At 50.1% G+C, this 16,781-nt stretch overlaps 1 protein-coding gene across 1 annotated transcript in view; it reads right to left on the bottom strand.

The window, feature by feature from the left end:
• Positions 1-9,610: 9,610 nt before the first annotated feature.
• Parvb (parvin beta) overlaps positions 9,611-16,781 on the bottom strand; it is a 93,532-nt gene continuing 86,361 nt past the window's right edge. The window contains exons 11-13 of the mRNA XM_036208762.1: positions 13,971-14,072; positions 10,324-10,396; positions 9,611-10,137 (exon numbers count right to left, since the gene is read on the bottom strand). Of these exons, the coding sequence (XP_036064655.1) occupies positions 10,061-10,137; positions 10,324-10,396; positions 13,971-14,072 (252 nt within the window). The 3' untranslated portion in view covers positions 9,611-10,060. The remainder of the gene's footprint in view (positions 10,138-10,323; positions 10,397-13,970; positions 14,073-16,781) is intronic.

Below are 16,781 nucleotides of genomic sequence, written 5' to 3'. Positions count from 1 at the left end.
ACTCATCAAATTTCCTTCCGCGTCACTTTTGCCACACAGCCAGTCAGTGCAAGAGTCGGCACAGGAAGGTGTTACCCAAGGTCATGGATGAAGGGGAGGGAGGGAACAAGTTCTACCAACCAACACTGAAACTGGTTGGGTGCTGTGCTAGGATAGAAGACCCTGCTCAGCAGGGTCTAGCCCAGGGCCATCACGCTGTGGACAATTGATCCAGCCCTCAAACAGATGGCCACCCACTAAGGATCTGCTCAATCAATAGCAGAGAAATCCAAACCAGCTCAGCAGCCCTGAGTGCAGCTAACCATACCAGAGGGTCACAGTCAAACCCAATCCCAGACCAGGGTCCACAGAATGGATTGCTCCCATAAGACAGGGAGTGTGTGTGTAAAGCATTTGTTTAAAAGGCCAAGCCAGAGCCTTGAGCTCTCAATCTTGGCCAAATTGAAGAAGCAAAAGGCAGAGCTGAAGCTCTGAGGATGCTCATCACCTTTCCTGCCTCTGCAGGGACATGTGGAGATGGAGTCTCACCAGGGGGACTCCAATGACTGTAGCTACTTCCTCGGGCTCTCCTTAAGAGAGCACAACTCCTCACCTGCAGCCAGCAAGTGGGACTCTCATCCAGGGCTGGGCCAGCAGCACACTCTCATGCCCAGAAGCTGCAGCAGAGATGGCCTCATCCAAGGGACAGCTAGCTTTTCCCCTTTATGGTTGCTATTAAGTCAATAGGAGCCAGTGGGCACGTCAGAGCAAGTATGCTTCCCACACATGGCTTGTAGTGTACTGATGTACTGCTCACAGAGCAGGCAGTGTTCAGTCTCATCTTTGCTACCTATGAGTGACTTCATCTGTCCATCCAGTGTACCCTGAACATTCTATTTCTTTGTATATATCCTGTGGTATAGCAACAGTGAGTGGCCCTGTTCCAGATGCCTTGTGGGGACATTTGTATGCTAGTCCATGTAGATGTAACCATCTTGTTAAATAAGAAACACAGAGCCAGTTGCAGAGTTAAAAACCAAGAGGTTAGAGCAATAGCTGAGAGCCTTACCCTTTACTGCTTCTGCTGTCTTTCCTCTCCGCAAGGGACCTACTTCTCTGTGTGTTTTCTTTTTATAGACTTTCTGTTCTGCTTTCTCATTGGTTATAAACCCAGCCACATGACCTCCTCATCACTGCCTGTCTGTACAGACCTTCAGGTCTTCTATGGTTGGTATTGAGATTAAAGGCGTGTGTAGCCATGCTGGCTGTGTCCTTGAACACACAGAGATCTGCCTAGCTCTGCCTCCCAAGTGCTGGGATTAAAGGCATGTACCACCACCACCACCACCACCACCACCGCCGCCGCCCAGCCTCTGCTATGGCTTGCTCTGACCCCAAGGCAACTTTATTAATATGCAAATAAAATCACAGTTTACAAATATAGTATCACCACAAGTCCAAGTATGCTTACCCCATAGCCCTCTGAGGATCTACTTGTCTGGAAATCTAAGCACAACCCCTCCCAAATGAAACTGCAAGGCCTGAATCTTTTTTGATCTTGCAGATAGGAAGGAGACCCTGTGCTCCGTGATGGCGGCTCTTTAGTATGCCATGCCTGGGCCTCTGCACTCACGAGGCTGCCTAGTGGGGACAGAATCAGAAGCTCTGCACTTGACCCTAGCAGTAGTAGTACCCACAGCTCAGTCACCTGGCTCTTCTGAGCCAGCGGGGCCATGGAGGTTCCATGGGTACCACATGCACCAGGATGATGGACAGTGGGCAGTGGAGAAGTATCAGTCCTGGTTTCAGAGCTGTGGGGTGCAGTGGTGTCCAGTGACATCATGACTCGCTCTTATTGAGAACTCATGCTCCCCTGCCCCCCAGATTGCAACCAGTCCCAGGATGGGCTAAAGCCTGAACTGGCTGTGGGTTAAATGTGTCCCCCACCAAAAGTTCATATGTTGAGACCTGATCCCTAGTCATATGCTAATGGTGCTTGGAGACAGGGCTTAAAGGATGGAGCCAGGATTAGATGAGGTTCTGAGGATGGGATTCCCAGGCTTGGCTCTGTAAGAGAAAGGGTGGCATAAGCTGGCATGCTTACTCTGCCTCTCCATGAGATGTGCTCTGTCCTGTTGTCCTGGGAGGTCCCGTAACAGATCTCAACACTGCTGGAGAACTCACTCCCCAACCTCCAGAACCAGGAGCCAAACATACTTCTATGCTCTGTAAATTACCATCTTGGATGTTTTATCACATCAACAGAAAACAAAACTAAGACAGTACCCCCAAGCAACCATGGCCTCTGAATTGTTCACCAGACACTGGGTGTCATTTGATCTGGACGTCTACAAAACCAGGGAGTCAAAATGTTCCATGGTCAATGGGGAGAGAAACACTCCAGCAGACCCTGATCACATATGTGGAATTCATGAGCAGGTGACTGGGACAGCCTCTCCCTCAGCTCGTTCTGAGGACTCATGGGAAGTCTCCGGCATCTAATCACTGAAGAAGAAGAAGGAGGAGGAGGAGGAGGAGGAGGAGGAGGAGGAGGAAGCTTGACTGGCAGGTGGTCTTCTACTGTGACAGTGAGAAGCAGGTGATGCTGCAGAGTGACAGCTTCATTCTGGCTCAGGGCAGTGCTCAGGCTCTGCTGGTTGAGAGCACTTCGCATCCAAGAACTACAAAGCTGGGCTCGCATTTTCCTCCAGGCAATGAACATCAATGGGACAGCTGGTCAAATGTAATAAGATCTGCAGGGCCGATAATGCTGCTACAGTTGTTACTTCCTGAGGAAGATACTCGTACTAAGTCCATATCACAGGATAGCATTGGGGAAGACATTATGCACAGATAAGTGTGCAACATGTGTGCAAAGATGGAAGGATAGATGATAGGTGGAGAGATGATGGGTAGATACACAGGGATGATAGATAGGTGATAGGCGGGACGGGGTAGATAGATGAGATGGATGGATAGACAACAAGCTAGATAGTAGGCAGATAGAATTAGTGAGATAGATGAGAGATGGTAGGTAGGTAGGTAGGTAGGTAGGTAGGTAGGTAGATAGATAATAGATAGATAGATAGGTAGGTAGGTAGGTAGATAGATAGATAGATAGATAGATAGATAGGATAAGCAATGCTGTCAAGTCCAAAGGGAACTACAATTCCCTAAACTCCAAAAGGCAGTCCAAATATTGAGAAAATGGGCTCAATCTAGACTATAGGAGGATTTCTGGAGGTTAGATAAAGGCCAGCATTCTTCAAGAACTTATGGAACCAGTTCCTCTCTACCAAAAGGAGTCATTTCCTTACCTCTGGCAGAAGGAACATATGGCTACCTGTGGCACTGATCAGCATATCAAAACGCATGCTGGTATCATAAGTACCTGTCACACATTTCAAAGTCCATACTGGCATCCCAGCCCTTCTCACCTCCTGGACCCTAAACTCCCTCCAGCTCACAGGCTCCCCTCCCCCCCACACACTCAACCTCCTATAACCTGTTATTCTCACTGTTTTCTCTCTGCTTCTCTGGCTGTGTTTTCTCCCTTCTCCACCCCCTGCTATTCTCCCCTCTCTCACAGACAGCCCTGGCCACGTCTAGTCTGCTGGCCGTGTTCAGTCTACTTCTGTCTCTCTGCTCTGAACTCTTCCAGATCCTCTGGCTGTTCTCTCCCTCGTTATCTACAGTAAAAACCTTCCCCTTAACCATACCATGAAGTGGTCATGTCATCAGTTTAAATAGATGGCAGGTAGATAGACAGGTGTGGATGGTAGATAATAGACTGATACAGAAGATAGATTATTGATGGATAGAATAGATGATAGATAGATAGATAGATAGATAGATAGATAGATAGATAGATAGATAGATGATACATTACATGAATTGATTGGTACATGACAGAGGGATAGATCAGAACTCACTTTTAAATACCAAGAAATAGAGACAGGAAGGGAGAAACAGGGAGCAGAATATATTAAAGCGGTGGTGTGAACAGCATCATTTACAGACATCCGGTAAACATGAGAACCTCGTACAATTCCTGCAGCTTCTCTGTAAGCTTGATACTATGTAGAGATAAGATGTTATATGCATGGAGATCTGTTCATCATCTATCAATGGTCTATCTATCATGCAGTTAATATCCATCTTCTGTTTGTTTCTTTTGAGGCAGGGTCTCACTCTGTAGCCCAGGTTGCCCTAGAACTCACTATGTAGTAGAGGCTCCCCTCTCTTCTGCTTCAGCCTTTCAAGTGCTGGTGTTGAGATTACAGGCATTCACCATCATGTTCCTTCTAATGCTCAAATCACCCCAGGCCCAGGACACCCTGAGCCCAGGTCCCTCCAGCCCACACCACCATCCCTTGCCTGTTTCAAACTTGCCTTGACACAGTGTAAAGCCCTGGTGTGTTGGGGGAAGGGCTCCAGTGCATCTGGCAGCACATCAGAGTCCCTGTAGGCCTTCTGAGAAACATTGCTCAACAAAGGTGACGTGTACTTAAGATGTGAAGACGTGACTCAGAGGCAGTGTGACAAGTGTTCTGCCTTAGGTGTCAGCTTCTGGGATGAGCCATGCGGCTCACTGCAATGTAAGGAGGATGGGGACCCAACAAGTGTGGGGTTCAATCCACTACCTCTTTGGCTGCAGCTCCCTCACTGGGTGCCTGTCTCATGGTCCATTTTATCCATGCTCTTCCCACACTCCATTTCCACATGGCCCTAGTTTATCTTCCTACAACAGGCCAACTGACTTCCACATGTCCTCACTTCTGCTACACCCCAGGGCAAGTAGCATGAGGTGTGGCATGGAGTAGATGTCCAGTAAACAGTTCCTCTGTTTGGTGCCTACATGGGGTTCCCCATACCTTGCCCAGAGCAAAGACCACCCTTGTTGGCCCAGGCAATGATAACTTCCTGAAGCTGAGACAGGGGTTTGCACAATGGGCTTCACATTCCCCACTGTAAGACATTGTCCTAGGACAGCACTGACCATCCCTTAGCCTGGGAAGGGTTGTATGGGTAAGAGCAAGTGGCCCCCTCCTTGCCTGAATTCCCTATGGCCCCATTCCCCAGACTGGCTATAAAGGAAGGAGGGGCCCCACACAAGCGGAGGAACTCCTGAACTGGGTAGGCTTTTCTGGGAGCCTGACAACACAGTCAGCCCAGGAGGGATAAGGGATACAAAGGCCTGAGCTGCCCATGAAACCCTCAGCTCTGGTCCCTCCTCTGAGTTGGCTTTGAGCTCCCATACATGTCTAACCACCCCCTGCTGCACCCTGTCACCCTAATGCATCAGAAATCATTCATACAGTCTCCTGATCCAGAACTCAGCTGTCTCTGGCCACTCCATCGGCTCTGATCCACCAGTCAGAAGGTCCCTGAAGGGTCACATGTCAGGGCTGGCCTCAAAAAGCTAGTGTCTAGTATGTGCAAGGTAGGCTTTCCCCCTCCAACTTGACACAAGCTAAAGCCACCTGGGAAGAGAGAAACTCAATGGAGAAAACATCTCCACCAGACTGGCCTACGGTTAGCCTGTGGGACATTTTCTCGATTAGTAATTGATGTGGCAGAGCCCAGCCCACTGTGGGTGGCGTCATCCCAGGGCAGGTGGTCCTGGTTTCTATAAGGAAGCAAGCCAGTAAGCAGCACTCCTCCATGGCCTCTGCTTCAGTTCCTGCCTCCAGGGTCCTGCTCTGCTTGGGTTCCTGCGGTGAGTTCCTTCAGTGAAGGACTATCATGTAAACTGTAAACTGAAACCAGTTGGTTCTGGTTGTGGTGTTTATCACAACAACAGAAAGCAAACTAGAACATACATACACACACACACACACACACACACACACACACACACATACATACACACACACACATACACAAACACACACATACTTTTTCCTCAGACAGGGTCTCTCATGTAGCTCAGGCTAGCTTTGAACTCATTGTACAGCAGAGGGTGACCTTGAATTGCCGATCCAGCTGGTGCCGAGATTATAGGCAGGTGTGGTCTATGTAGTGCTGGGGGTTTGAGTTTAGCACTATGTAGCCTGGTCTGCTCTTGAACTCAAGGTTCTCCTCCTGCCTCAGCTTCCCAACAAGAGCCTGAGAACACTACCAACTGAGCTGTGGTCCTAGTTGCTAAGAAGAAAACTTTTTTTCATCAATAGTAAAAGAAAAATTCTGTACAACAACAACAAAAAAAGTCGAGGTGGACTATCCCAGGAGCTGACAATTTACCTCAGGGTGTCCCAGACACAGTGACTTTTGGGGACACTAATTCTTTGTGGTCCTGTGAGCTGTAGGGTGTCAGTAGTATGCCAAGCCTCCCCAGCTGTGACAAGTGATCCACCTCCAGACATTACGACACATCGCCAAGGGACCCAGTACTGAAGATGGCTGGTTTCTGTCCCGCAGAACTGGGAGGCTCAGGCAAAGGAAGCCAACAGCAGTCAATGAAAAAACAAAGCTGGACTGGAGCCCACGAGCCCATCCGAAGTCTAAATCCTTCCCAGCCAGAGTGTGTCATTTTTAGCTAGCTTAACAAAAAAAATCCGTGTGTGCGTATGTATTTTTGTTGTGAAGTGGGGGCACCCGTGGCCTGTGTGTAGCCGGTCTGAGGACAACTTCAAGTGTCAACGCTCACCTTCTACCTCTTCGGAAGCAGGGTCCCTTTGCTGTTCCCTGCCGTGTTCACCAGAGTCGCCAGGCTGGCAGGTTCCAGGGATTCTGTCCACTTCCCATCTCATAGGCGGTCTGGGATTATGGACTCCCAATGCCGCACCCAGCACTTAACACTGGAGATTCAGTCTCAGGTCTCCCTGAGTACATAGCAAGTACCCTACCCATTGAGCCATCTCTCAACCCTAGTCCATTTAAATAACATTGCTGACTTGCTGTCTAGACCAGCTAGGCATTTGGGGATAGGAGAAACTGTTCTGAGTCAAAGTCTCACTCAATAGTCCAGGCTACTCCGGAACTAAATAGAACTCTTGGCTTCCCAGTAAACATGTACCCGAGGCACAGGACTTCTTCATGGAAGTGGGTGTGGGATGCCAAGTTGAGGTCGCCATCACAGGCTGGCTTTGGCTTCCTACTCTGTCCACAGAGAGAGCAGGGAAGCCCAGCCCCCAGCCCTTCTGCTTCTCACCAGCCTCTTCCTTCCGCATCAGAAGGGAGAGTTCGAGCCAGCCCGGCAATGTGAAGTGATGCAGCCCCAACTCCGGGCAGGGAGAATGGACATGGAATGTGTGAGAAGCAGCCCCCCAAAGAGTCACAGGCCAGCTGGTGCATCCGGGCTCATTACTAGAGTAAGTCAGAGCAGAGCACACTGCGGCACCCCGAGCTTCGTCTCCCGCCTGAATGTCTGGCACAGGAAACCATGAGTTTGAGCTGTCGCAAGCACGCTGTCCCTGCTGTCTGCCAGGAGGGTCTGATCAAAGCACAGCCGGGGGTTTAGTGGTTTTTATTTAATATCCAGAAATCCAAAGGACACTTGGCTTCGAACAATTAAAAAGACAATAAAGCACTCCAACATGGAGGGGGGATGGATTTGGCTGTTTGAAAATAAGATCCCGTTTTGTTGAGCCGAGGAGGATGCAGGGGCCCTGGGCTCAGGGCTTGCACAACTGGGTGTAAATGGGGAACAAGAGCTGCCTGAAGGCCCACCCAGGGACAGGCCAATCGGTGCAGGACAGAGAGCAGCAACCCCAGACCTGTCCTGCAGACCTGAGGGAGGAGGAGGTGCAGACCTGCCTGACCCTTCCTTGTGATTCCGTGTGCAGGGTGCGGGGGGGGGGGGGGGAGGGGTAGGGGGTTGGGGGGGTGACAGATGATGGCATTTCTACGAGTTTTGGTGGTCAGACCTCTCTTCAAATAAATGTCAGGAGAGAATGTAGACCCAAGCAGTAGCAGGTTCCAGAACTTCCTTGAATTAACAACTCAAAGAGAAGTATTTGCATTCCAGGGGGCCCCCAGTGAGAGCCATGGGAAAGGTGGAGGAGGTGGCACTGGTTACCTGAGGGCATGGAGGAGGACAGCTCTCCCTAAATTAATGGGGGCACCAACTGGCTATCTGTGAAATAAGCCTTGCAGGTGGTCTTGAAGTTGGCCTAGGAACCTTGGCTGCTGCCCAGGTTGTGGTACCTCCACAGTGAGAGGACAGCAAGGTAGCCCTTCCCTGGCATTTCAGAACCACAGTGGGGAAGGTCCCGCCTTCCGGGAACCCTGGCTTCAGCAGTCCTGCAGCAGGGCAAAGGAGCCCACTTGGATTCCAAGTGCAACATATGTCCTCCAGATAGGGATGCACAGGAAACCACCGCCCTTCCCAGACCAACCCTCTCCTTCCCCCTCAGCATCATAGGTCTCTGAAAACCCTTTGCATCAAGGCCCCTTGCCCTAGGGCTGTGAGACACCCTTGCCAAGACCACCTGTGAGCAGAGCAAGGCGGAGCCGGTGCCTCCCGGCTGCGGCTGTGGTTCTGAGCGTGTAGGGAAGACAGCACAAGACGTTCGTTCCAGTCCCGGCTATTTTGTCAGTGTGGCTCTTGAATGTCACTGCATCCCACAGGGAGACACGGTAATGCCGTTTTAATTATCTCTTCCCCCTGCTGGGAAGCCACCTCCATTGGAGCGGATGGTTCCAAGCCCATCCCCAGCTTAGCAACAGCGGAACCAAGGGAGGACACTGGACTGGTTTCTGGGACTTCGCTGTTGGCATGCTGTTCGGTATCAACACCTCGCTCCACAGCCCTGGTCCGCACGTGGCAAGGAGGGAATCAGAAGAGGGAGGTTCACTGTAGCTGCCGTGAACGCTGAGGGCTCAAGGTAGAGGGCGGCCGTGTGGAGGTAGGAGGAATAGGAGCGGGGTGAGCCACAGAAGTAGGGTTCCTGAGACAAGCAGCCAGCTAGCCACGGCATCCCTCTCTAGAGTCAAGAAGAATGGGTGGCGAATGGCTTGTGGGCACAACAGCCTTTTCTTTTCTAGGACATGCTGCAGGGGATGCCAGCAGAGTTCTAGGAAGGATGTGGACATTTCCTATGCCCCCACTAGCCGCTGAGACATGCCCCACAAACCTACTCCTGGCGTGTCCGGGGGAGACTGCATTTGGAGACAGGGCCCTTGCGGCTGTCCTGGGGTCAGTGAGGTCGTACAGGGGATGGGTTCCCTATCAGAGGAGATTAACACAGGAAAGGGGATGGTGTGAAGGCCGAGAGAAACGGATGTGGTGAAAACGAAGCCTCAGAAGCCAGCCCTGCCAGCACCTCCATCTCCTACTTCCAGCCTCCAGAGCCGCCAGATGCAAGCCTCTGCCATTCCGGCTGCCTGTAGCCTGTGGTCAGGCAACTCTAGCAGTGAATACCCACCCGCTTTGTAAAGTCTCTAAAAATGTGTCCATTCCCTGACGGGGCCTCAGAGATGAAAGGTTCCAGCTCCAAGCCGGCTCAAGCTGCACATTCAGAGCCAGCAAGAGCCCCAGACATGCCCTGTGCAGCTTCCCCCGGGGCCCCGAGGCATTCTGGGTCCTGAGAGTTTACGTAAAAGGTCAGTCAAAACCAGTAAACCACAAGACGGATGGGGTGGGGGGGGGGGGGGGGGTGGGGGGCGGGGACACTGAGACAGGAGCGGAAAAACTGTGAGGATCTTTTTACTAAGACAAGACCCTGCTTCCACGGAGAGCCCAGCCCAGGGGGTTCCTGAGGACAAGTGGGGTGGAGTCCCTGGAGCCGGGGCTCCTGAGCCCTGCCATCAGCAATTGCTCCGCGGGTTGGAGCGCAGGTGAACAGCCCTCTCCAGCTGAGGGCTAGGCAAGGGCTTCGGTCTTTTCCATCTCCTGAGGAAGTGAGGCCTCAAACCTGAGAGGGTGTTTTAAGCACCGGGTTGGCTGGGGGACCATAAAGAAAGGGGTTTTAACACAACCACCAAACCAGGCAGGGAGCAGGGAGGAGGGGCGCCGCACAGCTGGTATGGGAAGCCTGAGGTCTCCTTGGGGACGTGTCTCCTGGGAAAGCAGGGACCGTGGATGGACACACCCATATTTCTTGCCTAGGAAATGGTTCCGGGGGAATCAGCCACTCTGTCACTCCACATCCTTGTACTTGGTGAACAGAGTGTAAAGGACCCGCAGAGTGGATTTGAGGTCCAAGTTCACCACATCTGCAGGAGGAAACAGAGAGAGTCAGCTGAAGAGGAGGGATTTCAGGAGCTGTGAGCTGCATTGCCACATGTGTAGCAGAAAACTGTCTGTGGCTGTGGCCCTGATACCCCCCTACCCCCCACCCCCCACCCCCACCACTCCCCATCCCTCTTTTAATGCTCTGAACTGCTCTGGCGGGGTCTCACCTTCAGGGCGTGCCTTGGGCTTCTTGAGTCCTCCATCCAGCATCAGCTCAAAGGCAAAGGCCACATTGTGCACCTGCCAGAGACAAGACAGCAGCAGAGTCAGTGCCAATGAGGGCCGCGCTCCCCCCACCCCACCTGACCATGTCTACACATTCCTTCCTTCTGTGTAGGAAGAATTGGCTGCTTCCCTTTGTACAAAGCCTACCAGGACACAGGGGAAGCACACAGGGAGTCCACTAGGCGTAACTTAATAGTTTCTGTTCCCCATATCACAGATCTCCTCCACCAGGGTTGATAGCCAAGTGCTTCCTCTGAGCCAGAATCTATCACATGATGAGACACGACAGATTGGGAAACTGAGGCTTGGGGAAGACAACTCTCTTGCAAAGGCACCCCGCTCTGGACATTCCTCTGAGCACAGGGCAACTTTGTGCTACCTGTCAGATAACTAAAGAGCTGGGCGTCCATGGAGGCCTGTGTCTCTGTGAGGTAGGTACACTGTTCTTGAGGCAATTGGGGATCCTGTTGGAATTCAGGTAAGCTCAAAGGCCAGCATGAAGGTCTCTGGTTACAGCCCCAGCCATCTGCCTGCCCACCCAATGGAACACTCCATTGAGGCTTCCATTCTGCTAATGATGGCCAGAGGCTCCAAGCAGGAGTCTCTCTGTCCTGTTTAAAGTCTACAGGAGTCAAGACCAACCAAACCATGTGCAGCTTCTACCTGCCCTGAGCAGAGGAGGATGGGAAGGTAGAGAAGCAAACCAGTAAGTTCACAGACACCAGCTGGACAGGCCTGAGGGCTCACAGTGACCAACTGTCTCTCCAGTAGTGACAGTGTCTGTCACTCCACTGTGGGTGAGCCAGGAATGCCAGCAATAATCTGCCTTACAATGTCAATCGTGAACTAACAGAAGGCAGGAGCCCACAGGGTCTGAGCTGCCTGGTTGTGTGGCTTCCTCCACCCCAGTGCTGGAGAGTGAACCCAGGGTTTCCTGGGCACCAGGCACATGCGCTGCCACTGAGCTAGTCCTCAGCCTAATGTTGGTTGTTTTTGTTTTTGTTTTTGTTTTTGTGAGACCATCTCATTCAGGCCAGACTGGCCTCAAACTAGGTCTAGGGGATAACTTTGAACTTCTAACCTTCCTGCCTCCATCTCTCAAGTGCTGGGATTATAGATGTTTATTATCGTGCCTGTTCACACAGTGCCAGGGATCGAACCCAGGACCTGTGTATGCTAGGCAAGTATTCTACCAACTGAGCCACATCCCCAGACTAATGTCTTTGGTTAAGCATGTAGGCTGCTGTTTTGCTTGAGGGAGCACATGGTACATCTACTCTGTTTGCTGAATCTCTGCCTCCTTTGGCACTCTTAAGATGTCACCAAGATGCCCGGGGCCAGAGTAAAGGACCTTCAACTTCAGGCCACAGAGCTGATCAGAGACACTGCCCTGCCCCAGTGCAGAGCACGGCCCTCCCAGCCACGAGGACTAGGAGACAAATCTGTGGGTCAAGGCTCATAGAGGTGTGGTAATAATTTGTGATGATCCTCACCACCATGCCCAGGAGGAAGAGGTCCGAATGTATATGTAATGCGTGTAAATATATGTAAATATACGTGTAAATAAGAAAGGGACCCAATCCTCATGCCTCCCTGAGGAGAGGACCCACATCCCAACCTCCTGTCTCCCTGGAGAATGGGTGGGCCCTCTGGATGTGTGTCATCATCCTTGAAGCCTTAGTCCAGGCCAGGGCAGTGGCCAGCATAGATGTTCATCCTGGTTTCAAAGGGAGAAAGCCAGGCTGAGGAGTGCGGCTTCTCCCACCTGTGCAAAGCCTTGTTTGGACAAAAACCCAGTCTGCTGGTTATCCACAGTTCTCACTAGCCTCCTTATTAGTTTAAACAAAAACAAGATTTTCCAGAGATATTATAGCTACATGGGGGCCTGGATACACAGGGACCTGCTCACCAGACATTCTGACCTCTGGTCTCTACAACTACATCAGGCTCCCTGGTCCTGATGAACTCTGTCCTGCTCGTTCCTCACAACACTCACTCTCCTTCCATCCCCAGTGTGGACTCCAGCATTCCAAGACCTCTCTAATCTGCCCAATTCTATCTCTGCAGGCAAGATAGGAATGACATTTGGCCATGAGCAGACAGACTGCTCGGTGCCAGGAGCCGGCAGATTGATAAACACTGGCCTGTCCCCTGCTGTTCCCCTGGCTCCCGCTGCAGTTGCACAGTCTGCCTCCAGGCCTCATGGGCCTCACACTTTGGAAAACTAAAGTGGCAGGTGCCATGAATCCCAAGCAGCCCAGACTGGCCTCTGCCAAGTCCCCGTAAGTGAGGTACTAACTCTTCAGGAGCAGACCTAACTGCGGGGAACCTGGGAAGGACAGAGACGGGCATAACAGGGACCCAGGTGGTGTGGGGTCCATCCAGAGGATCCTACAAGAGGAACTGTCTAGGAAACCAAGCATAGAAATTAAATATGCATATATACACACAGCCCCACCACATACACATATATACTCACATACACATGTATGCTCGTACACACACACACACACACACACACACACACATACATACATACACACATATATAGATCCACAAGGCATATATGAGGACACATACATGCACAAACACACACCCGCATACACAGACATGCATATTTATATAAATGAATACACATACATACACATGCATATAAACTCATAAACATAGAGACAGATATGCACATATATATATACACAAACACAGACATATACATGTATATACATATAGATATATACTGACATATACATACATGTCTACACACAGTCATGTATATATACCCATGAAGAGACATACATGTATACATATACAGACATAGACATACACATGCATACAGACACACACACACACACACACACACACACACACACATCCCTCTTTAGATGACACAAACCACAGACCACAGTGTCTGGGGGACTGCAGCCTTCTGAACAAGCATCCTCCACTGTCGATAGGTTAATAATGCACAGCATTTGCATTGCATTAAGTAATATAAGCCACCAGACAGGATTTAACATCCACAGGAGGAATTGTGTAGGCTTCAGATGACATTTCACATGTGGGACTTGAACATCTGCAGGTTTTGGTACCCGAGGGGGCCCTGGAACCAGTCCCCAGAAGATTCCGAGGGACGATTGTAAATATTTGAAAAAAAAAAAAAAAAGCCCTATTGTGGCAGGAGGGAAAATAGAAGCACATTGACACATGCAGGCGCACGTCACAGAGCCACACACGTGTCACCCCGGGACATAACATTTGGAGGTGCCCAAAGCAGGCCAACTCAGAGGGCTGTGTGTGGCATTTGACCAGAGTCATTAAAAAACAAAAACAAAACAAAACAAAAAAACCCAAGCCTGTGGGAAAGACTTGGAGGAGACATGAATAAGCAAACTTGGATGTACTGCATGCCACAGAGGGGTTTCCTAGTCTGTCTTCAGGGAGCTGTATCAGATTGAATCCCACATGCTGTGTAGCTGCCCATTCTAAAGGATACTGAGGGGCTGCAGCTGGTCAGTGGCATTAGGGGACATTCCTCCTGTCTACCCCAGGGAGCATAGCTGGAGCCTCTCTCAGGAGACAAGGCACTTACCTTCTGGTCAAAGCTGTCGGGGGTCAGATAGAAGTTGTGTAGGGGGACAAAGTAGTCTTCAAGGAGGCCCAGAAGCAGAACCAGGTACACGCCGTCTGCAAACTGCAGAGGAAACTCAGTGACAATTCTGGGGCATGTGTGGGGCGGACAGACACCCTGCCTGTGTGTAGGAGGGTGTGGGAATGCCCACAAGCTGCAGTGCTCCCCCCCTCAGCATCCCCTCCCCACCTCACCATCCCCACCCTGCACTGCAAATTCTCAGTGGAGCTCAAGGAAAGAGGCCCATGCCCTAGTCACCCACAGGAGGGGACCAGGGATTCAGAACAAAGGGCCCTCACCCAGCAAGCCAGGGAGGCGCAAAGGTTGCTTTTCAGTGGTAGCAACCTGCCCCTGAGACACAGAATACAAAGTTTGCCAACTTAACCAGTTTTAAACGATTTTAGTTTTTAGACTTTATGTGCATGAATGTTTTGCCTGCATGTAGGTATGTGCACCACGTGTGTGCCTGGCACCCATGGAAGTCAGAAGAAGATATTGGATGCCCTGGGACTGGAATTACAGCTGTGTGCCACTATGTGGGTACAGGGATTGAACTCAGGTCCTCTGCAAGAGGACCAAGTGCTGTCATGCACAGATCCATCTCTCCAGCCCTTAAATTTGTATTTGTTTTTGTGTGTATGTGTGTGCACGCATATACCACAGTACACATGTGGAGGGCAGAGGAAAAGTCTCTATCCACCGTGTGGGTCCTAGGGATGGACCTCAGGTCATCAGTCTTGGTGGCAAGTGTCTTAACCTGGTGAAGAGCCATCTCACTAGCCCCATCTTTACCACTTTTAAGTGTTCCAGAAACATGAAGAGCAATTCATACTACCATGCACCGACACCACCAGCCATCTCCAGAATTCTGCCTCCACTAAACACGGACTTCCTAGGAATCCTGCCTCCACTAAACACGGACTTCCTAGGAATCCCTTCCTCTTTCTATTGTTGATATTGTTATATTAATTATTTCATTATTTATATTTTATCTTTTGAGTCAGGATCATAAATGTATCCCAGCCTGGCCTCAAACTCAAAATGATTCTCTTGCCCCAGCTTCCTGAGTGCTAGAATTTTTGTTTGGTTTTTTGTTGTTGTTGCTTGTTTTTTGTTTGTTTGTTTGTTTTGTGTGTGTGTGTGTGTGTGTGTGTGTGTGTGTGTGTGTGTCATAGTGTATTGTGTAAATATGAGTACGTCTATAGGCAAGCATGCAGGGGTCAGAGGACATCAGGTGTCTTCCTGTATTGCTGTCTACTTTATTTCCTTGAGGCAGGGTTTCTCACCATTTTCAGCTAGTTTGACTGTCCAGTGAGCCCTACAGATCCTCCTGTCTGGCCCCCACAGCACTGGGGTTACAGGTGCACATGACCACACCTGGCTTTATACCTAGGTGTGGGGGATTTGAACTCAGGTCCTCATATTTATACAGCATGTGTTCTGGCCCATTGAGCCCACTCCCCAGCCCAGTTTTTTGTTTGTTTGTTTGTTTGTTTGTTTGTTTTTTTAAACAGGTTCTCACTCTAGCCTAGCCTGGTTTGGAGTTTTCAGCCATTGTCCTCCCTCAGTTTCCCAAGTATTAGGAACATGTGCCCTCTGCCCCCTTATCCTTTCTGGCTCTGCTGCCTTTTTTTCTTGACAAACCATTTTAATTGTGGCTCTTTATACATCTTGACCACTCAAACAAAAGGACCAATACTACTGGGCAAGCAATATTCAGAACTCCTGAATTTGACAAAATTTTTATTTTTAGATTTATCTTGTATATGAGTGTTTTACCTGCAAGTATGTATGTATGAGGTGCATGCCCAATGTCCATGGAGGTCAGAAGAGGACATTGGATCCTCTGAAACTGGAGTTAAAATGGTTTTGTGCCGGCGGTGGGATTACAGAATCCCAGCACTCGGGAGGCAGAGGCAGGTGGATCTCTGTGAGTTCGAGGCCAGCCTGGTCTACAGAGCTAGTCCAGGACAGACTCCAAAGCTACAGAGAAACCCTGTCTCAAAAAAAACAAAACAAAAAAACAAAACAAAACAAAACAAAAAAGGGTTTGGTAAGCGACTATATGGGTGCTAGGAACCAAACCCGGGAACTCCACAAGAGCAACATCTGCTCTTGACTACTGAGCCAACTCTCCAGCCCCCTTGACTCTCTTTTAATTATATTATTTATTTGGTGAGCATGTGTGCCCACCACGCATGCCCACACATGCCACACACACATGTGGAAGTCAGAGGACAATTTGTGGGGGTCAGTTCTCTCCCTCAACCATTTGGGTTCCAGGATCAAACTCAGGTTGACGAGCTTGGCAGCAAGTATCCTCACCCTCAGAACCATTTTGCTGGCTCCTGAATTTGGCTCTTTAAAAGTTCATTAAAATACAGAAGGTAGCTTCGGGGGTGCCAGACATATTTCAGCCTCAACATAAACAGTGACTGCTGTAGTAAATGGCATACCCACAGAAAACCTCTATCATTAAAGGAGGGTCTCCCTGGCAAGGCCTTGTTCTAACATTCCCAGGCAGGACTCCTCAGAGGCCTTCAGCTTCCAGGGACTAACATCTCCAAATATGTCAATGGCCGTCTAAAGAAGGGGAAGTACCCTTTAAAAGCTCAGACCCTTTCAACCCAGCCCTGGATCTTGGAGACTCCCACCTGAAAGCATTTAAATGAGAAAGGAAACATCACAAATATCTGATTTAAAGAACCAGGAGCTTAGAGGGAAATGCCCCCCTAAGAAGCGAAAGGCGTAAAGTCATTTGTGAGCAGGTGA

This window comes from Onychomys torridus, chromosome 16, assembly GCF_903995425.1.
Source record: "Onychomys torridus chromosome 16, mOncTor1.1, whole genome shotgun sequence".
NCBI lineage: Eukaryota > Metazoa > Chordata > Mammalia > Rodentia > Cricetidae > Onychomys > Onychomys torridus.
This window is presented reverse-complemented; position numbering and strand designations above follow the sequence as displayed.